Here is a 22,383-nt window from a genome sequence, read left to right as displayed (position 1 = left end):
TAAACTTACAGCTGTGCATGAACGACGAATCAGTATAATAGTATTTCCTGGTTTGTTTCAGAAACGATATTTTAATGTTACAATAATATAATATAATATAATATAATATAATATAATATAATATAATATAATATAATATAATATAATATAATAAAAAGTTCGTTTCAATTGTTTGGTAAATCAAATGACGTCACAGTTTAGAACGTGGTTAAGTCTTTGTAAACATCGTTATCGGAGAGTCAATGCTGGTGTTTCCATCAGAGGGCGTCATCGCCCCTACTTCTATTCAGCTAGACCTTACAATACATTAAATCCCACCAATTCTCATAATTCTCCCAGGTTTTATATATTCCTAATATTGTCTACTTAATTTTTTTTAGGTAATTTGTTTCTGTAACCTATACTTGTAAACAATGAAGCATAAAATATACAAATATGACCCAAAGAGTAAAAGTTAAGAAAGAGTTTAAACTCTGTATAACATAATATCTACTATGAATAAAATGAATACAGACATGTGAGATTGGTACAACAATGTTTTAATGCAAATATAAACATTTTCAATAAAAATAGAATATGTTATTAATAAAGTACAAATAAACTTAAATTATCTAACAATAAATCATATTTGAAAAAAAAAAACATACTGAACCTTCATATGACATCCTGGCACTATTTGTCATATTAAATCAAATGATATTGTTGATTGTTTATAAATGCATATCTCTGCCTGATAAACTGTCTTAATGTACAGCTGGGAGCCCTTTTATATACAAATAACCTTCCATTATAAATCACAAGAACAATTTGATAAAGCAAAACATCAGTATCCTTCATGTGTCAACTCTCATGATGCAATGACACAATAGATATAATAGGACACAGTAGTCCAAAGATATCAGAAATGTCTCTGCTCATTGATGAAGCTGAGGGTGATTGTCTGTTCTCTGATATAGACACATGTATGAATCACACAGCAGTCTGTGCACCAGCTCACTGCACTGACTCAGATCTGCTGTGGAGATCTCCTCTTCAGACTGGCAAAGGAAGTCCCCAACCTCAGGGCAGGACCTGATCACGGGAATGTTGTAGCCATTGTTATCATCACCTAAGGATAAAAATAAGATAGTCAGGAATTAACTAAATTCAAACACCTATGTCAGCATTTTATCTGGGTCAGTAATGGAGGGCTAGTGAAAACTAGTGAAGTGATCCAGTGCAAATGACATAAATAGAGAGATTACAGCTGTGTCTGAAATCTTATGCAGCTGACTTTTTGCCTCTGCCTTATCAGGCAATGACTTTGCAGGTAGCGTTTGTGCATGAAGGTACCTCACGAAACTCATTTCAGACAGACTTCTGAGGCAGCATAACGATTTAATGATGTACAACAAAAGCTTTGGTGATAACTATTATATTATAATTATATGCCATTTACACCAAATGTAAATAGCAACAAAAGTGACAAGTGAAAACAGCAGCATTTTCTGTGCACTAAGTGTAAATAGTTGTTAGATGCTATTTATACTTATGGCAGATACTATTTGCACCTCAGTGTATTGCAGTATATTATAAAACAGTATCAATGTATATAATCACATAAATGAAAGCTGCCTCATTGTGACATTACTTGTCACTATCCCTAAAGCCCTACACCTAACCCTACCTGTTAAACACTTTATTCCCACTAGGGCTGCACGATTTGGGGAAAATTTCATATTGCCATAATAGAGGTCAATATTGCGATTGCAATATGCGATATAATAAACAAATGGTTTCATGAGTCAACTTGCTTGGTTCTCAAGGAAAATAAATGGACACACAGATTAGTGATAATCTGCCTACAGAAAAAAGTTCTTTAGTCAAGAGCAGTGAGTGTTTTTCTCTGTTCTCTTTGTTCTTTGATTAACTTTAGCGACAGATATAATTAGTGGCTACTGTGTACTGTCCCTTTAAGACCAGCCGCTGCTGTCAGAGACGCGGATCTCACAAGCGCCTCATTCTCTCACGAGTCACAACTCTTCACGTTCATCATAAGACTACTCTTATGTTATGAAGATACTCGACAAAAATACATTTTGGCATAATTGTGTGTTATTGTTCGTTCAAGCTCGAAAGAGAACTGTATTCTGGCATGCTGTTTTGTGCGCACGCACGATATTAGCGCGAGTCTTTCTGTGTGTCACAGTCAGGACTTTCACAGGCAGCGCATTCATTTTGGCCGCGCTGTCTATACGATACTGGCGCACGTCTATCTGTGGGTCGTGTGTGTGTGTGTGTGTGTGTGTGTGTGTGTCAGGAGGACATTCACTGACAGCGCGTTCTTTTTTGTCTTATCGCGCATGAATGGTTTAAAAGCATTTGCATGAATTAGAGCAGGATCATGTAATACTAGCCAAAGGATGCCAAAAATGAACAGATGCTGCGTTAATTACGTTAACAGCCCTAATTTGTTTATTTAATATAAAATCGCAGCATTTTGCGTCATATAATCGCGTAGGCTTGACATCGCGATTGCGATACGATTAATCGTGCAGCACTAATTCCCACTATTAAATACAGGTTAGGCACTTTAATTTCACTTTTTCGAATATTTCCTTATTTTTTGTTTAAAATAAACACCTCTCTGAGCTGATATGCGATGGGAACCTCGGGTTCGTCTTGTCAAAAGCTAATGCCACCGGCCTTACTCTCCACGCCACTGATCATGTTATGCAGCGGGTTTTCTTTTGTCGTTTTGTCCGGCTCAATCAGACAGTGGTGGGCGGAGTTAGTGTAAATAGCCTCTGCTATTTGCACTTGGTGTAAATAGAGACTCCCCTATTTTTTAGCTTAACTTTAATGGAATGGAATGCACTGGATTGTAGGAAATCAAAGGCAGCGACATCTATCTATCTGCCTTCAAAAATCGATCACATGAAGGTATCTCAGTAGACAGGATGAGACATGATCATTGGATTCGGACGTGCCTGGTTATCTTCCTACTTCTGTATGTTGCCTGCAGAAGCAGGATTTTTCAGCTTTGAACGGAAATCTAGCATATTTGACATACCGCATCGGTCAGCCATGCTGTCAAAGAAGATCCAGGACCGTGGGTCAGGCCCATATTTGACAAAAGACACGTAATGGCTGGTGTTTATACAGAGAACTGCAAAGAGTTGCATCTGGTGCCTCTGTACTGATGCATCTTCTGGAAGATGATCTGGAACTGTAAGTTTGTGAGGAGTATGTTCCTGTCGGGAAGTATGAGTGTGAACCTGTAGAAAGAGCAAACATATTTGATGGGAGAAGGCATGTGGATGAAAAACGCATGCAAAATGCACTATATCACAGAACTGTTGGAATACAAAGTACGTAAATAAGATTTTAGCATTAGGTTCACTACCTGTGTGTTGCAGGTAGAGCAATACTGCTTAATTTTGCCTGGCTGGAGCTTATGGTCCGTCAGGCACTGGCCACACTCATATTCAGCTAGATGACCACACAGAAAACATTCCCGAGGAGCTGCCAGAGAAAACAGGAGAAGCATGAGAGATATTGTATCTGCAGCAGTCCAATATCTGCTTCCACTAAACAAATATGATCAGGAGGAGATTTCATTTGGAAGTATGCTTGTTAAACTCACAACAATGTAAGACATCAGTGATGTCCAGCTCCGTTGAGGGAATGATTTTAGGGAACATCTTGAACTTCTTTCCAAATCGTGGCATCTGAACTATAAGGCAAGATGGAATCTAAAATAAAAAAAGTTTTGATTAATAATGCATACTTTTGTTTGCAATATATCTACTAGGTAGTTGGCAAAAATGGGGAAAAAGTCTAAGAAATTAACAAACCTCTTCAAACTTCAGATCACTTGATACTAAAGACATCTCAAGCAGCTGTTGAACTGAAGGCACGGCTCCCAGCTGATTCTTCTCTACAATGATCTGATGCGTATAGGCATCCTGTGACAACTCTCCATGTGACCTAAAAACAACACACAGGTGTTAAGATATACAGTTTAAGCTTGTTTACACAGAATGTACACTACCGTTAAAAAGAGATTGGTCAGTGAAATATGTTTTTGAAAGTCACTTAATCTCACCAAGGCTGCATTTATTTGATCAAAAATACAGTAAAAATGCAATATTGTGATATATTATTATTATAATTCAAATTCAAATATTCATGTGATGCCAAAGCTGAATTTTCAGCATCATTACTCCAGGTCTTCAGCGTCACATGATCCTTCAAAAATCTTTCTAATATGCTGATTTGCTGCTCAAGAAACATTTCTTTTTTGCAAGGAAATATCTGTCTCTGTCTGTTTTTTTGCACGTTTCCTGTGTTTGTTTGATTTAGTTTGTGTCTCGTTTCTTTGATTTAGTTTGCTTGTGTATTTAAACCCTGAGTTCGTTCTGTTCATGGTCTGATCTCGTCCGAGTATAATGGTTGTTCTGTTTGTATTTTGCGATTCCTGCGTATTCTGAGTGTTTTATTTCTTTTAGTTTTGTATTTAATAAAATTACTGCTGCATAGTGCATACAGATCCTGCTCATCTCATCCTTGCTGCGACCATTTGTGAAAGAATTATTAGCAATGTTGAAAACAGTTATAATATTTTTGTGGAAACCACAGTACATTTTATAAGGATTCTTTGATGGATACAAAGCTCAAAAGAACAGCATTTATTTTCAAATAGACACCTTTTGTAACATTACAAATGTATTTCCACTTTGATCAATTTAATGCATCCTTGTTGAATAAAAGTATTCATTTCTTTCAAAAACTTACTGACCCCAAACTTTTGAACCATAGTTAATAAATACATATAAAAAAAATATACTTTTTAACCTGTGTGCAAAACATATTCATTCAAGGGTTGTGTAATTGCAGTAAAATGTAAAAAAAAATCTCAGATAAACAAATCTGGAGTGATGGACAAGCAGTGCAACTGAAACAAACCTGATTTTGAGCAATGGCTCTATGTGTAAAACATGCTTTAATAGTAGGGTGATGAACTCCTCTGGATCTGAAGGATAGCAGTAACAATATTTTATTTTAGTATCAGAGTAACGTTCCCTCTAAGCCATAGATGAAAAACTTGCAGCTCTACATCAAAAAAGTAAATGGCCGCTATGGGCCAAGTAATACCTTTCTCCTCTGTAGCAAAAGATTTGCAGCCCAACTGTTTACGAAACTTCATCACACTCTCTGCTGGAACAAAGCCCGATCTGTCGAGGGAGGCAGAGGTCATATGAAATGAACTGTGAGTACCCTGATGACTGTAAACACATGCCCACATGAGCATGAGTGTTTACTCAAGCTCTACAAATATGGCTGTGCATTTGCTTTGATATGTACTATCACACTATCATACATCAAGGGGTTTGGGAGCTTTTACCTGCGTAAACGGTTCACAATGTCCCGTCTTAAAATGTGTGAAATGCCTTCCTCACTATCGGCTGATCTGTTAAAGATTCTGCTGAAAGCTATGGATGACGTGAAGAGACTGTAAAAGCAGAGAATAAAAGAACAAAAATAAAGAAAGGCGAAATAACAGACATAACATGTATTTTTTAAAGGGATAGTTCACTTTAAAATGAGAATTCTGTCATCCTTTACTCACCCTCAAGTTGTTTCAAACCTGTATGAATTTCTTTCTTCTGCTGAACACAAAGGAAGATATTTTGAAGAATGTCAGTAATCAAACAGTTAACTGGAACCATTGACTTCCATAGTATTTTTTTTTTCCTACTATGGAAGTCAATGGTTCCAGTTAACTGTTTGGTTACTTTGTGTTCAGCAGAAGAAAGAAATTCATACAGGTTTGAAACAACTTGAGGGTGAGTAAATTATGACAGAATTTTCATTTTAAAGTGAACTATCCCTTTAAGAGCCTTACCTAAAGAGAGTGGCATCTAAATAGCAAGAGTTGAAGTGACCTTGGATTCCCCTCATTCTGCCCACCAGATGAGACAAAACATCTTGCTCAGCAACAGGGGGAACATCTTCATCCAAATCTTCCAGGAGTGGGACTAAGAGAAAAAAAAGGTACTTTAAAAAAAACAAAAACACAAACAATTCTTGAGGCCTTTGACATTCCTCTGTTTCTAGAAGTGGAATAATATAGCAGAATGAAAGCACTCACCTGAGGGAGGTTCAAGTGGTTTCTGGATCTCATTCGGAATGAACAGAAATCTACTGTCTGGTTTGCAGTTGGTCAGTGGCACAAACAAGGCTTTGTTTCCTTCACAGGTAAAATACCGTATTGTACCAAACGTCCCATCCGAACAAGTCTTCGCTTCATTGTCCTGAAAGGATTTGAGAGATTTTTTTTATCATTTGCATGCACAAAACACAACACATGCTCTGTACTGAGAGAAAAAGTATAGATGCTCACCAGCTCAAGTCCTGCCCAGTAATTTTTCTTTTCATCTGGAACTCCAATCCATCTGATCACCCCATATACAGTCAGTCCATTCAAAGATATGGCCTCTGCCATGGACCCCACCTCCAAAGAATAATGGGACAAGGCCTGAATGGAGTTAGACACATCCTTGTCGGAGAAGATACTTCCTTTTTTTGCATTGCGTAAGTTAAGAGCTGGCATGGAATTTATGCGCGAGACTGCTTTCCTGTTCAAACCTAAAAAGGGAATAACACGTAAATCATATTATTGCAGATATCATCACCTGACATTCCTCAAGTCATATGAATGACCCCATTAAATCTTGATATACAGCATATTTAGTTCAATGAGTTGTTCAAGCTTCGAGTCTGACGGAACAGTCTTTCCAGTTTAAGATAGCAATCTTTTCCGCAGTCTAATCATAGGATCTCTCTTTTAATCTACAAAAGTACCCAATCCAATATCCTAGATACTTTCAATATGTTTTAAGGGCTAATAAGATGAGTAACTGACCCAAATCAATGCTGATTCTCAGCGGTTGCCTGGTGTTTGAATGTGATGGAACCACCTGGAGAATGTCAGCTGCACTGAAGATGGGAAGAGGGACAGTCTTCTTCGACAAAATATCCTGCTCAGCGTCCTGTGAAAAAAATTCACCTGCATGTCAACAGATCCAAGTGGATTCTTTACGCCATTAACGTGACTGTTGTCTTTGCATTTCAAGTATTTTATCTATGTGATCAAAAGGTCGACACTTATGTCACAGCTGAAAAATGCATGTTTAGATTATGTAATGTTACAGTCATGTCATGTTGATTCAGATTTTGATAAGGGACTTTCCCATTCCCAACTACAGACAAACATTTCCTCTATATGCAAAATTGTATGTACAATTATAAAATATTTTATTTCAAACACTTTAGTTAAATAGTCTTTTTCAATATTTGAGCACATTTCTTTGCATGAATTAATAGGTACAACACGGCAGCAAAAGATGCCTTTCCTCACCATTAACTCCAGCTCAAATCCCAGCATTTGCAAGACTCCTGGTTTGTCCTTCTTGCCTATTTGAATCAGATTCTTGACCAGGCATGGTTGAAAATCCTTCTTGTGTTTGACCACAACAAGATCATCCTGAGTAAGGTCACAGACTGCACTGAAGAGCTGGACGTTGCACAGGAGCTCCAGTCTCTTGCTGGCAGGAGAAACGAACAAAAGTAGCTGAGCTTGATGGCGTGTGAGAGGGTATGTGTCGTGTTTCTTCACCGAACCACTGCTCCTGGCACTGCCACCTCCTCCATAAACCATTCCTATGAGATCTCCTGCTGCTGTCTCCGCATCCGCGCGCAAAATTGACCCGCGAGATAAACCCTTCTTGGTTCTCCTCACTACAATAAAGTAGCGCTCCTGTCCTTCCATGTCCAGCTCCATGTTAAATGATGAGTGTGTGTGTTCAGCGGTCGCTTTATCAAGACAGAGGAGTTAGTTATCTACAGTCAGTCGTGATGTCATGCATTTCATTGCTGACATGTGACTTTAAGATATCCATCTGTGCCAAACAGGAATTCGGTAATACAAAAAGTGGAATACAAATTGATTTGGTATGCATTGGTTTATTAATATAGGCTAATAAATGCATTCACTTATCAGATTAGTGAGATATATTTTTTTAAATAATCCATACATATAAAGTGTTCCATCTCTATACATCTCTATGAGAAGACATAGAAATATAGGGAAACAGAACAATGTGACAAATGTCAGTGATTGCATTATCACAACGACCAAGTACATTTTATAGTGTTCTAATAGCCTACTAATTTGCCTTGTTGTGTAACTAAACTAGGTTACAATAAAACTTTGGCAATTCTCAAGTCTAATATACATACATCTATTCCTGAATTACAATATTTACCTAACATTTTGGGTATAAGTGTCTTTTTGGGATCTACTCTAGCCAGACTACAAATGTTCACTTAAGTTAAAAACAATTAAAAAGAAAATACATTTTGAGCACCTTTACATGTTTTAGACAAGTCTGCACTGTTGTATTCATGCACTCTGGTTGAAAGCACCTGACCTTGAATGTCTGAACACTAACTTGATGAACTTGTTTTGTAACTTGTTCTTTTCACTGTCAAAAACTTTGCATTAGTAATTTTAAAGGCTAAGAAGTCAATGACTACAGTTCGGTTCAGTACGCAAGGAGATATGAGATGGACGTGAATGCCCCGTCTATACTTCTGTGTCCTATTAAAGAAACTAGGAGGTATATGTCTTACTTTAACCGAAAATAAAAGAAAGCATATAGAAGTGTAGAAAAAACAGACTTACAATCCATGTTCATGGTGAAATATCTTTTAAACTGCCCAAAAATGAGACTAAATAAATGGAGTTAAAGAGAAACATCCTGCTTCAGATTCTTTTTTAAAAGCCTCTACTGAATAAACTAAGACAACTGTTGTTGAAAATATTCCAACATTCCTACATTCCTATTGCTGGAAAATATAGTGACGTTTTGCTTCTTCATACAGTAACAGTTCCTCCAACTTTATGAAGCTGACAACCATAAGTAAATTTGAAAAATATAGCATAATATTCCTTTTTGGGGGGGGGGTTAGATTCTTTAAAAATCTGGCACTGCATTGCCTCGAATTATAATGATCTCAATCATGCAAATTTCCGATTTTCTTTTCCTGATATTTTTTATGGAATAATCTTAACCCATTCTGCCCTAGAGGGAGGAGCATCATAATATGAAGCAATTTGCATATGCATGCTAATTACAGTTCTGCAAACCCCCCAAATTTTCCACGAACCAATGCATTATTAATTTGATAAATCTGCAGACATGTTTCAGAAGAACCCTTTTGAACTCTAGTTAACACGAGACATCTGAAGTCATGCATTTCATCACCTGCTTTATGCGCTCTGATCACTTTCTGACAGATAAAACTGCAGGGAGCATTCACCCGATAAAAGACACAAATAACTACGGACGCCACATGGCATAGTTGAAATAAGTTGACGTTTATCTTGCTGCCCATCAGATCAGGTGATGTCTACGAAGATGTGCGTTAAAGAAAGGTGTTCACTAGACATGCCTGATAGCATGAGATCTTTTGACAGATTTTTATGTAACTGGTAAAGATGACCTTTATACTTTCCCTAATAGAATAAGACTTGCACTTTATTAGTACAAGATACATATTATGAAACAATTAGCAACGTGTGATTCGGAATTGTTGACACAACAATGATTTGGCGCATAGATGGCAACAAATGCCCAGCTTCAAGTAAATAGTTGATACCTTTGCAACACCATCTTGGTCTGCTACACATTTGATTATGTATTGGATGCTCTCAATGACCCGACATGACAGCAGCATTCTGGGAAATCTGTGATGTTTATGCTGCAGGGCTATGATGTCCTCGCCGAGAAACAAAGAAACAAAACAGAGTAACCAATAAACTGCAAACTTTATTCTCTACTCTAATTGAAAATGAATTGGGGAAAACCAGAGAAATAACTTAACATCCAGCAAACCACTCAGCACGCCAGAGTTGCTATATTCATGTGGAAACATGATAAGCTCAAACAGTCAAAGTATCTTGTAGCTCTAAAAGAATGTAAATAATTCTTTTTTTTTTACTAAGAGCATAAATCATATCAAATGTCCAGTACAAACAGCTGAGAATATATGTCACTTGCTAAGCTATAAGAACTAAATGTCATCATTAAACTTTAATGTTTATATATATAATGTTGAACTAAAAACGTATAACATTGTAAATAGGATTCATTTTAGGAACATGATTTATGATTTTGCAATACACTCTGGAAGACAGTCATGCCTCATAGATAATGGACATGTCATATATTGACCACAGAAAGTTGAAAAAGGGATCCATGACTAGACCACTCTAGGCGAACCCAGGCGCCACCTCGTGGTTGTTATAGTGCACTGCATGACAATAACGCTTTCTGCAAACTTAGAAACATACTATAGTATATTATTTATTATAAATAAATGACGGTCAAGTTGGAAAGTAAGTATCTGTATTAATGAGGTAAACTGGCTGAAATGGATTGCCATTGATACCCCATTGCTTTATTGTCTTCACCACAATAAAGTGATTTCACTACATGATCTATAAGTTGTATAATGTCACAATGAAAGAATACATGATAATTCAAAAGTCTAGTACACAAGCATGTAAAAACAGATTATCCAATGGCCGACATAATTTTTGGAGGCATAATTTTAGCTGCCACTGGGTTTATTATACCCTACATTATAAATAACGAAATAAAAATGATTCAAACATTCTCATATCAAGCTTTTATTTTGCACCAGGTACTTGCACGTGCTTGTTGACTTTCTCTGCATCTTAGTAATTAAAGTTGCGACGGCCAGGCTGGTGGAGGATCACGCGGTGTATGCGAGAGTAATGTTGAGGAACACGTTGACGAATGTGGTTCTGACGCTGAATGCAATTGCGGCTGAGATTGTGGCGGTTGGCCCGTGCCTGAGCCCGCTGTATCCGGCCCACCTGCGTGACTTTGACCAGAGCCCCGGACTGAGAGACCAGCCGCTGAGATACTCGAACGCTGCCTCGAGAAACAGGGACTTCCGGATCTACGATGCTTTAGAAAAAGAACAAAACACCATTTCAAGTCAATCCAATACTGAACGTCAATGTCAGTGCAGCCTCACAGCAGAAATACAGTGATAATGATTGTAATCTCTGAGCTGATGTATTGGTTTTACCTTGCATCACTGACCAAGCTGGCAGCACATTTCTCAGTGCTTGAAAGGGTTCTTATTAACTTGAACTGCACCTCACTGGGTTCAGAGGATGTCTCTCCATCTACAGAAAAGAATAATACAGTTACCACAGAAAGCTGTATCTGAACCCTGTAAAGCCTGATAAATAATTGTCAGATCTTTAAAAAAAGAATAATAATTTAACAGATTATTGAATCTTCAGACAAAACAACAAAAAACTATGGAGCTCACACTTGAGGGGGGGGGGGGGGGGGGATATTTAATTTGCTGCAGTTGCTGATATTTATATAATCAAAAAGTATGACGAAATCAAATAAACCTATGTTGCTTCAATCCAGTAAGTGTTCATCCTGAAATATTACTAACAATATAAAAGCTATTCTTATATTCACACAGCAAAACAACAACATGTGAATCATAACCTGAAAGGGGATTTTTTTAGAATTATACTGCAAGACTTTTTACTTGCTAAAAAATTATAAACTATCATTTAGTCTCAAGTCTAGTTTATTTATAGAGCCCTTTCCACTACAAAGTAGACCAAAGGGCTGTACAGTTAAAACAGTCTACAGATGATAATAAAACAGAACACAAGACAACAGTCAATAGTAACAAGAAGAAAAAAAAACCAGAAAGGAAACCACCTACATACACATAATAAAACAAAATAGTTAAAAGCCATTGAAAACAAATGTGTTTTCAATCAAGATTTGAACATGTCAATTGAGGGTGCAGATCTGATGTCAGGTGGAAGGGTAATCCACAGTCTTGGGTCGGCAACAGAAAAAGCCCGATCCCCTTTAGTTTCCGAGCGAGTTTTAGGAATTGCGAGAGGTAAACAATGAAGTGATCGTTGAGGTCTACATGAATGCATATGAATTAAATTAGTAATCTATTCTGGGGCCAGGCCATGGACAGCTTTATAAACGTAGAGTAACACCCTATAATGAATCAGATATATAACCGGTAGCCAGTGCAGCTTTACCAAAACTGGGGTGATATGCTCCCTTTCCCTAGTACAACACAACAATTTAGACAACAGAAGGAATGAAGTACAACAGGGTTTTCAGTAAAGTTTCCATAATGTTTATCATTTAGAGGCCTTTGAAAAATGTGTATCAAATATAATAGTAGGTTCTATAGGCACAATCACACAGACAACTGTTATCTGTGCTAAATAATATCAGAAAAAGATATTTTGAAGAATGTTTTGTCTAAAACCACACATTCATTGACTTTTTGTATGGATACAAAACACAGTAGCCTAACTGATGACAGAATGTTCATTTTTGCATATCTCTTTGTATTACTTGCAGTACCGGAATTAAATGCACTAGTACGTTCCTTTTTATGAATATGAGACATTTGTGTCCCTGTACTCACCAGCTGCATTGACCATGAGCCAGCCCTCCTCGTCCACTTCCGGAGACCCTGGTTTTGGTACAGCTGGTTCCTGAGTTGTTTCACTCACGCTTCCAAAGAGCAGGTTTGTGAGCCGTTGAAACATGGTTATGAATTACGCGTGATTGTACTTAATAATAGATGGTGAACTGGATTGCCTAGTACACGGGTCTCTTGAACACGGATCTCAGCAGAACGACTTCAGCCAGACCTTTGGTAAAGGAAAAATGTGACTATAAATATACACCGTGATAGTCTCTGTTTTGAATTATACAATCTAATCAAGGCTTGGTTAGAAACCACACCTGACAGGATCAGGCTACGAGCTATTTTAAACTCATAACTCATATTGAGGTCAGGCTTCATTCTGAAATCAGAGCATCTTTTTTTTTTTTACAGGCCTGGCATAAAGTAGGGATGAATTTAAAAAATAAATAATAATAATAATAATAAGCACTTTACATAATTGCTTTCCCCATCCATGCACACTTAGAATTTCAAAACATTCAGTGAACATTGTGGTTTTAGTCATTAGTTTAGTTACCAACAAAGACATGTTCAAAATGTGAGTGCCATTTCTGTGTATATTCTGTGTTCAAATGGCCACAAAGATGGATGAACAGAATTTTGGGAGTGCATTGTTGGACCCCAGCTCTATTGTTGGAGTCCATCTGTCGTTCTCAAGCTGGGGGGTGTGCCATTGAAACAATATCTCTCCGAAAACATAGCATCTGTATCATGTGGAAATTGTTTAATTTCAATGTTTGTTTGTTTCTGAATGCAGGATTCATTTAACAGCATTTAGGCTATCAAATAACGTTCACTGTATGTCGATGGTTTGTTTTGCTCTTTCGCTAGTCATCCAAATGTCGAGGAAAACCCAAAGGGAACTCGTTTATCATTTTGTGCAGTGCAATGGGCTACAAATACACAGCAACTCATAAAAAAAATGTTGCAGAAGAAATGTAAATGACAAATACTGCAAACGTCACATATGAATCAATGAAACAGCGTTATATGGCTGTAGATTATGATTAAGAAATATGGTATGAGCATGTGTGATACATACAAATTAAATTTGTATACATGCATATATAGGCTCCAAACAAAACAATTTGGGAATATACAGATTTTCTCACATAACAGTTAGCTAAAATCGAGGCTTAAGCAAAACATACCTGCTTCTTTATAGAACAACTATTTTCCGCCGTCTAATTCGTTAAAAATAAACCTTTGTTTTTTTGGTAGTTTCCGAGGTAGAGGTGCAGAATATATGCTCTTTTGTTCTGTTTATTTTTGCAAATGACAGCACCGCAGTATAGATCCCAACGAACGAACAGCTGATAATAAAAACAAAAAGCCCAGCGAAGTAGCTCCGCCTACTGCTGTGGGCTAGTCCAATAAGATTCGTACACAAACCGAGAGGTGGAGCCAGAATTTAACGGGGCGTATTATCCGTTTGTCATCTATAGCTGACCTGGGAACAGTTTTTAACATTAAACTATAAAACTCATGGGTCGACCGTAAGTAAAACTGATTCCAGTTCAGTTGTGGAGGAAAGGATTTGGACATGTCGAGGGGCGTGTCAACCATCAAATTTGAAAACTGCAGAATGTGCCGCAGCAACGGACACTCGGACAGTAGGAAATGGGAATTACCTTCATGTTGTTCCAAACATATGTTCCAAATCAATATGGCTTGCTTTCTTCGGTGGAAACACTAAAAAGGGAATATTAGCAGAGAGTCTCAGTCACTTACACTGTATGGAAAAAGACACAATAAGAGTCAATGACGGAGGTTACATTTTCAATGGTGTAACATTTTACAACATCTTTCCGCATTATAGCAAATGCGCCTTTAAATAGTCTAACGTTACTATGAATGGTAACGTTACTAAGTTACTTTCCACTAATAATAACCACTCGTAATTTTCTTACAGCTCTGTTATTATCAGGGTCATGGCCTCTTATCACTAACATTACGACTTTTCTATGAATAGTAGAAATAAATTAAAAACAAAATTCATGTACACAAATAAATTATCCTTAAATATAATTAAAACGTGGCAATATGCAAATATGATTGATGGTAAGTGAATAGGAAAAAACTCAAAACATTTGCTCTTTAAATAAAGTTAAATAAGTCACATTAAATCATTTTAAAGAGAATTGATAGGCCTATATTTGGGCCTGCTAAACACGTAATAGAAGATTGTTTGCGTTTTTAGTGCACTTCATCAAACATTGTGGAATGTGGACACAAACTTGTTTCATGGGCGCCATAAAACCGTTAGAAGCAAAATAAGTATATTTTATTTCCACAAGGTGGAGCCATAATCAAAATTGTACTTTCACACACCAAATTCATTCCAGGCTCGCCCTGACATCTGTTGAAAAGTGCATCGTGCACTTGTCAGCTTATCAAAATTAGTTAATAAAACATCTCCAGAACATACATTTCAATGTATGATATATAATGGTATTGAGGATCAAATAAAACGTGATGACAGCTTGTGAACGTTTCTTAAACGCTGCATCTGTACAAACAAGGTCTGGCATAGCTTAGTGTTTTGATAGAAAGTAGACTACAGATTTATGTTGCACATGCTAATTATATTATCCTTCATTGTGCATACTTTGGAGATGGCAAACATTCCCTTCACAAAAGCTTTAATTTAAATGAACAGTGATCTGGCTTTATACACACATTGGCTTGGAGCCGCGAAGTAAACAATGAATTTAGATTGGCTAATTTGCATGATATTGATAGGCACGAATTAAACAATTCACTTGTCTGTATTACCTGCGAAGTGCGCTTGGGAACATTCACACCTAGGCAGCAGTCAAGTGCTGGGTAATTAAATGAAACACTGACGACAGCGACTGTAGGCTATTCTTTTGGGCGGGTCCAAATGGACGTATACCCACTCAGTCTGTCAGACTGTTTTAAATAAGTACAGACTAACTAATTGTAGTCCATTTCAGATCAGTGTTCAGTGTTAACGTTACAAGAACTGCGGATTGGCGAGGACGCTACTTTTTAAGGACTATCTGAAGCGGACCGTTTCAGCGAAATTTTACCCTTGAAAAATAATTGGACTGGATTGTTAAAACTTAAGAGTTCAGAATGCCTCGGTCTTTCCTGGTAAAAAAGTATTTCACCAGCAAGAGGCCAAACTACAGCGAGCTGGAATGTCAGAACGGTGAGTTTTGCTCCCTTTTAAAAAATTCGAATCGATCTAAACGTAAACTGATTTTAAAGTGTACATCTGGCACCTTAATTAGTTATTCTGATCAAAGTACCCAGGGGATTGCATTTGTGTCATCGGTACATCGGACATATTAGTATACATATAAATCGTTTTAATAAAAAAAAAGAATTTGGCTGTTGTATTTTCGATCCCTTGTGGAATTTCAATCTAGACACAGCGCCCTTTCTTCACTGGATCTGGTTGCATGTGATGCACATGTGTTTTTTGAGTTTCTACTTCTGTTGCAACTGAGTGTCCTGTGCTTTTCACTGGCAATCACTTATATTGTAAAATACCAAGTCCATACATTCTATAAGCCACTAATATGGTTGTAAATATCATTAGGAACTTATTTTCTCTTCCTCTCATCCATCAGATACTCTGCCAGACAGATACCCACTTGCAGAACTTCCAGCAGTCAGCAATGACTTCCCAGTGACTTGCTTGACCACTGGACTGGTTTGGGATGTCAGCTTGCTACCTTCCCTGCACAATCCCACATCCCCATCCACTAGCCAGGGCCCGCTGGACCTCAGCTCCCCGTCCAGCAGCGTCAGCTGCAGCAGCAGCGGGGAAGAAGATGAAGGACGCACATCAGACCCACCGAGCCCAGATTCCTCAGACACCTACCACCCCCAACAGACCAGCAGGCCGAGACGCAACAACAAGAACAGGGCAGGACAGAGAGAGGACAAGAGCGAGGCCACCGTCCCAGTCACTCGACCGGCCTTTTTCTGCAAGCACTGTCCCAAAGAATACAACAGTCTCGGTGCCCTAAAGATGCACATCCGCTCACACACTCTACCATGCGTCTGTCCCACCTGTGGAAAGGCTTTCTCCCGACCCTGGCTGTTAAGAGGACACATTCGCACACATACAGGTAAATCAATTGTTTTTGTTTAGTTTTTCTTCAACAAATTTACAAAATGTGTTACTAGCACTCAATATGGTTCATGCTAATTTTGCATTGTGTTTATAAGGTAAATATCTTGCATTTTCTTTTGGAACTCCCTAAAATCTCTTTTCGCAATCAATTCATTAATGCAACACCGTTAGTTTAGTGATTCACTCAGTCAAGTGAGTTTGTCCTCAGTAGAATTGCTCTTCATTGATCACTCATTGTGTTGACATCTTTTTAACAATGACACAATAGGACAATCTTATCAATCACTAGTGTGAGAGCAGAGATAAGCAAAGATAAGTGGATCAAGAATGCCAAGGAGCACTTGTTATCATCCTTGCTGAGTGGCCACTTATTTTGTGTACTTGTGGTTGATTCAATCAGGTTACCATGTGACTGTTAGTTACTTCGACAACATGTTTTTTTAGTTTTTTTTTTACAAAGAGATGTACTTTTAGAACAGACATTTATGATTACAAGTGCATATTTAACGGTAGCTTTAAATCGCCTTTTCCCCCAGGTGAGCGTCCATTCTCCTGCCCACACTGTAACCGTGCCTTCGCGGACCGTTCCAACCTGCGTGCGCACCTGCAGACCCACGCAGATGTGAAGAAATACCAGTGCAACACCTGTTCTCGCACCTTCAGCCGCATGTCCTTGCTGCAGAAACACAGCGCTGCCGGCTGCTGTCCCTCCACGGCCTGAGGACAACCAGGAGACATTTTATTCTACTTCAGGACTCGGTGCCTTGTGAGATAATAATGACCGTGTGCTTCTTCTCTCAACACCCGCGCATATATGCAATATGCAACAGGATAAGGATGATGCGGCATTTAAGCAGACTTCTTAAACATAACATGGTCGATACATTTCCAAAATGCCACGTCAGACCTTTTTTTTTTTTTCTTAACCAAAACACTTCAAATGAAGGAATTATGAATGTTAAAAGTATAATAGCTGTTCAGCTAGGAGTCCTGAAGCAGGGACAGCTGCTGTCAGGTTGGGGGTGGGCTCACTATGGTAGGGTATGTCTCTCAGCATGACACACACACACACACACGCAAACATATGCACACAGACAGACAGCTGTTCTGTGGTGCGGAGGCAGTGTGCTAACAGGTGCCCTGGCCCTGACCGTCACATCTCTCTGATAACAGGTGGCGTCTGCCAATTTCTCTAGAAACACACTTTGAGAGTCGTAATGGACCACAGTTGACTCTGGTGTTGTTGTTTTTTAGTTGGTTGTAACCTGCATGCGCATGGTTCTTCGCTTGTTTTTACTGATGTTTGTTCTTTTCACCACACACATATTTTTTTAAATTTTTTTTGTACTCTCTGTGTTGTCCCTTTTGTTGTACAGGGACTGAGTTTTAAAATGCACTCCAGTTTACCAAAGAGTATTGAAGTCCTGTCATTGTGTACTATTAAAACAAATGATTGGACTTTTAAACCAAAGCCATGCTACTTTTTGTAATTTAAAAAGGTTTTCTTTTTTGTACCTCAATGTTTTTTTTTCAAGTGATGACATGCAACAACTTCTGTATTTTTTATCTGATGTGAAAAAAAGGACAGTCTTAGTAAATAGCCATCAATGTTTTTCATATTCTGTTCACAATGCATGTGGACATTTCAACCCTAATGTCACATTTTACTGACAATTTCATGCATGATTTTTTTATTTTTTTTTGAATGAAATTGAATGAGTTCAGTGCAATTTTTTTAGCGCATTTTAAAAAAAAATATACATTTCATGTCTCTTTGTATTTGTCCAAATCATTTCCACCCAATAAAATAATTTAAGTTTATACAAAGAGTTTGATTCATGCTCACTTGTTTTGGATTCGCCACAGTTACAAAGTGTCAAAGACTCATACAGGTAATCTGATGGCTCATGCTATTTGAAGCTGTTGAAATGCATTATCAGGAAGAGCGGTGCTTCATTTCCCATGAATAGGAGTGACTCACTGGTTTGTAACTGTGATGTTTGCTGGGTGGCAGGTGAACGCACTATGACAGCAGAGGGACAACTGCATGCACCTGCCCCACACACCTGTCCTACTGCACGCACACGCTCACTCGCTCTCCGCAAACAAAACGGTTTACCCAGAACGGACTCCTGGCCTGCTTGTGCATACGGATGTGTGTTGATCTTTTTGTGTATGCACGGTCAGTGCAGCAGATCCGTTTTATACACAAGACATAAAGATGTCATTGTGGCCTGATGGCGTTTTAGTCATCTGAGCACTCTGTGTTCGTTCAAACTGTAATTTTGCCTCTGGAGGTATTGCTGTGAGGCAAACTGATGGAATGTCTTGCATAAATATTTTCATGTTGGAAGCTTTGCTTACGAGCGTTGGAAGAGTTGCGTGTGTATGCTGCATTGATGTAAGGCGCTTCTATCTGCTGACCTCAAAACCTGGCATGTGTAACTGTAATGACTATAAAATCATACTGAGCTAGGATCAAATCTCTGCTATGAAAGCCTGTTTCCACCTTGGAATTAAACCTTTATATCTCACAATTGCAACTTTATTTGTGACTCGTATCTCTTTATTTTTCAGTTTTGACTTTGAATCTCACAATGTTTTATCACGATTGCGACTATTTCTCACAATGCAGCTTTATATCTCACAATTGCAACTTTGTACCTTACAATGTACCTCACAGTTGTGAATTTGTTTCTCATAGTTCTGGCTTTGAATCTCAAAACTGCCACTTTATATCTCACGTGACTTCATGTCTCATAAATGTAACAATCTCACAGTGTCATTTTGTATCTCACATTCGCAACTTAACTTCACAGTTGTAATAAATCTCACGTGACTTCATATCTTAATTGCAACTATGTTTCTCATAATTCTGACTCCCACAAAGTGATTTTCTTTCGTGCAATTGCGACTTTTAAGTCACAATGCAGCTTTATATCTCACAATAGCGCCTTTGTACCTCAAAATGTTTTGTTTTTTAATCTCACAGTTGCGACTTTATATCTCACGATAGTAACTTTACCTCAGAATCTTGACTTTATATTGTGCATCGTTTATTTCTTAGTTTAAACTTTCTCGCAATTACCTTTTTCATTTTCTACTCTGAGGTGGAAACAAGCTTCCATACTCTGTTGGCCATTCAGTTGTAAAAATTAGGATGTGAAAAGCTAAAATGGATCTTCCAACAGCACTTGTGCTGTAAGCTCCTAGTGGAAACAGGTCTACATTAATCAGACCGAACTGTTGAATCCAGACAGTGAGTCAGCTGCTGTCAGGAGCAAGAGTGAGTTCTCATTGTAAGTGTAGGTGCGTTTGTGGAGCATGAGGTAAGTCCTTCCATGTGCTGTCCCAGATCTGAACGTCTGAAAGAGTGTTAGTATGAGGAGCCTCTTCCCGTTTAGTCACTCAACCACTCACAGACAAGCACAATCTCTGGAATGCATGTGTCAGGTGCTGACATGTAGTTTACGACAGTGAAGTGTGATCCTTGGGGGGTGCTGGTTTGGAAAGAATTGTTTAAGCTTCACATTTTGGTGATGCAATTGGGGTTCATTCGTCTTTAGGTGCAGTGCAACAATGGAAGGACGCAATCCTCCAAACGCTCTGGAAAACCGACAGGAAAACATCTGTATGAAATGGAAGCAGAAGAGTTACATGTGGTTGATTTGTAACAAGCCCAGAGGGGAGGGAGAGGCGGTCTAATGAGATGACGTTATCGGAGTTGCTGTGGGAAACTTGAAAGAAGAAATTCCTGATAAAGCTTGACTCTGTTTCGTCAGCAGGTATAGAGACCACACGCTAGTATATCTGATTCATCAAACTTATCCAGGCAAAAAAAAAAAAAAAGCACATTTCCAAACCTGGAAAGTGTGTGGTGAGCCAACACGTCAATGTGCCGCCAGAGAGTTTGCTGTAACGCAACCCGCAGCAATATTTAGTGCATATTCTGTACTAAGAAATGAAAACTAAATATGCACTCTCATACAGTCGTTCCTAAGGGATAATGAGACGTCTGGCTCTGAAATCGGAGAACTCATTCCCCACTGCGCGTTCCCAAGTGCCAGAACGTTCACTGTAATTTACCAAAAGTGGCTGCTGCTGCTGCCATAAAGCATGTGTTTAACATTCCAGCCCTTTTCTCAAGGCTTGTGTGTGCCTTTTATACTCCCTTTCTTTTGCTCTTGCTCAACTTTGCATGGCTAAATTTGAGCACAAGTATGATGCGTCTTTGCCTTACTTCACATGAGGATCATCTCTCTCCCTCAGAGACACCCAAAGTCCCAGGCAGGAAATGGGAGTTTACATTGGCCTGACTTTGCAGGGAGAGAACAAGTGGGCTCAAGTGTTCAGTGACTGCAGTGGAGCCCCATCCCCCCACTCAAGATTCCCTCCTACGCCTGCTCTCCCACTCAGTCAGGGGGAGAGCGCTGCAAGGGCCTTGGCCAAGACTTGGGGCTCGGGGCCTGGGATACAGGAAGAAGCTGTCAGCCTCTTATAAACACGAAGGGTTTTGCACCCACGACAAACTAGCGCCTGAGGGAATGCTCCGACGCCGCCATACTGTCTGTGTCAAACCGACTGAATGCAAAAAGTCGCGCGTTTCTCACCACAGGTATTCTAAACTTCATTACAAGCATCTCTGCTGTTAGTACCTCAGAACGCTGTTATGTCTCCTGTGTCAGAAGGCGAAGGCACTCATTGGCCAGTCAGTCGATGAATTAACAGACAGAGTTCAAGTATGAAAGAAACTGCTTTCGGACCGCCTTCCAAGGCACTGTAACGTCACATCTGATGATCTATAACAGTGGCTCTGAAATGGTGGTAACGCCATTGTGGTATGTGGAGGATGTACACAGCACAACTCTGAAAAATCACTACAAAAATAAAGTGTATATATTATTTTTTCATAAGAAACCCATAAAAAGTGTATATTTTATTGTAATTTTCAAAAAAATCAATCAAGTGTATATTATATAAATGTGTTTATTTTAGTGTATATTTTATACATTTCAGAAAAATCACTAAAAAAATTTTTTATATTATTAAATTATTAAATATATCATTTTTTGTAGTGATTTTTCTGAAATGTATAAAATATACATATACTTATATATATTACAAATTAGATGCGGATTTCAAGAGACTGATGGGGCTTAACTACTGTTTGTCTTAACTACGGCAATATATATAATAAAAATATAGCATTGTGTTGCTTGCAGTTTCCACTGAAAGCTATTTTAAAAAAAGGTACTGTGCTTTGATCTGCAAACATTTTCATTTATAAATTAACATGCTGGTTTCAAATGCTCCGTCAGACAGCATTGTTATTCTTTCAAACAAATGCCAGACCGCAAGATCAGAATTGTGGGAAATCATAAGCATCGAAGGACACATCTGTGCCACCTTTAAGATTTACCAGATGGAGGCATTTAAGTGGACAGATCTACAAATAATGGATTCAGACATGCCTTGATGACTTCCTACTTCCATATACTACATTTTCAGGTTCTGGACACAATCTATGCAATCGAGTGTAATTCCTTTCAGATTTATTTTCTTTATTTCAGGTTAACACAAGTACAGACAGAACACACTTATGAATCAGTGGCATGAGAAACTGAGCGCAGTTTAATGTCAAAGTTTGGTTTATTTATAAGGAT

At 38.3% G+C, this 22,383-nt stretch overlaps 3 protein-coding genes across 3 annotated transcripts; 1 reads left to right on the top strand and 2 right to left on the bottom strand.

Moving 5' to 3' along the window:
• Window positions 1-519: 519 nt before the first annotated feature.
• Window positions 520-9,871, bottom strand: cyld2 (cylindromatosis (turban tumor syndrome) 2). Its single transcript, XM_084394977.1, has 14 exons — window positions 9,706-9,871; window positions 7,403-7,857; window positions 6,908-7,034; window positions 6,386-6,630; window positions 6,134-6,296; window positions 5,888-6,020; window positions 5,387-5,494; window positions 5,137-5,216; window positions 4,948-5,014; window positions 3,837-3,969; window positions 3,626-3,734; window positions 3,386-3,504; window positions 3,053-3,257; window positions 520-1,108 (listed from the first exon to the last, which is right to left on the bottom strand). Exons 1-14 carry the CDS (start codon window positions 9,734-9,736, stop codon window positions 915-917), a joined length of 2,169 nt encoding a protein of 722 aa, XP_084251103.1. The 5' UTR covers window positions 9,737-9,871; the 3' UTR covers window positions 520-914.
• tp53inp2a (tumor protein p53 inducible nuclear protein 2a) lies at window positions 9,856-13,971 on the bottom strand. The gene is made up of 4 exons (XM_084394978.1): window positions 13,764-13,971; window positions 12,568-12,796; window positions 11,167-11,266; window positions 9,856-11,042 (listed from the first exon to the last, which is right to left on the bottom strand). Exons 2-4 carry the CDS (start codon window positions 12,689-12,691, stop codon window positions 10,787-10,789), a joined length of 480 nt encoding a protein of 159 aa, XP_084251104.1. The 5' UTR covers window positions 12,692-12,796; window positions 13,764-13,971; the 3' UTR covers window positions 9,856-10,786.
• A 1,425-nt stretch (window positions 13,972-15,396) lies between these two features.
• snai1a (snail family zinc finger 1a) lies at window positions 15,397-19,569 on the top strand. The gene is made up of 3 exons (XM_084394976.1): window positions 15,397-15,787; window positions 16,212-16,715; window positions 17,257-19,569. Exons 1-3 carry the CDS (start codon window positions 15,712-15,714, stop codon window positions 17,439-17,441), a joined length of 765 nt encoding a protein of 254 aa, XP_084251102.1. The 5' UTR covers window positions 15,397-15,711; the 3' UTR covers window positions 17,442-19,569.
• Window positions 19,570-22,383: the final 2,814 nt, after the last annotated feature.

This window comes from Rutilus rutilus, assembly GCF_951802725.1.
Source record: "Rutilus rutilus genome assembly, chromosome: 22".
Taxonomy (NCBI): domain Eukaryota; kingdom Metazoa; phylum Chordata; class Actinopteri; order Cypriniformes; family Leuciscidae; genus Rutilus; species Rutilus rutilus.
Note: the sequence above shows the minus strand (reverse complement) of the source record. Positions and strands in the feature narration are given on the sequence as shown.

What these genes read in the sequence shown, in the direction of transcription:
- tp53inp2a (XM_084394978.1), bottom strand. Translation starts at nt 12,691, where the DNA reads ATGTTTCAACGGCTCACAAACCTGCTCTTTGGAAGCGTGAGTGAAACA. An exon ending in GCTCATGGTCAATGCAGCTG is followed by an intron (nt 11,267 to 12,567) that starts GTGAGTACAGGG and finishes TCTTTTCTGTAG; the next exon opens with ATGGAGAGACATCCTCTGAA. An exon ending in AGCTTGGTCAGTGATGCAAG is followed by an intron (nt 11,043 to 11,166) that starts GTAAAACCAATA and finishes CTTTTTCTAAAG; the next exon opens with CATCGTAGATCCGGAAGTCC.
- snai1a (XM_084394976.1), top strand. Translation starts at nt 15,712, where the DNA reads ATGCCTCGGTCTTTCCTGGTAAAAAAGTATTTCACCAGCAAGAGGCCA. An exon ending in CGAGCTGGAATGTCAGAACG is followed by an intron (nt 15,788 to 16,211) that starts GTGAGTTTTGCT and finishes CTCATCCATCAG; the next exon opens with ATACTCTGCCAGACAGATAC. An exon ending in ACACATTCGCACACATACAG is followed by an intron (nt 16,716 to 17,256) that starts GTAAATCAATTG and finishes CTTTTCCCCCAG; the next exon opens with GTGAGCGTCCATTCTCCTGC.
- cyld2 (XM_084394977.1), bottom strand. Translation starts at nt 9,736, where the DNA reads ATGTGTAGCAGACCAAGATGGTGTTGCAAAG. An exon ending in TTTTGCTACAGAGGAGAAAG is followed by an intron (nt 5,015 to 5,136) that starts GTATTACTTGGC and finishes GCTATCCTTCAG; the next exon opens with ATCCAGAGGAGTTCATCACC. An exon ending in GCTCTACCTGCAACACACAG is followed by an intron (nt 3,258 to 3,385) that starts GTAGTGAACCTA and finishes CTCTTTCTACAG; the next exon opens with GTTCACACTCATACTTCCCG.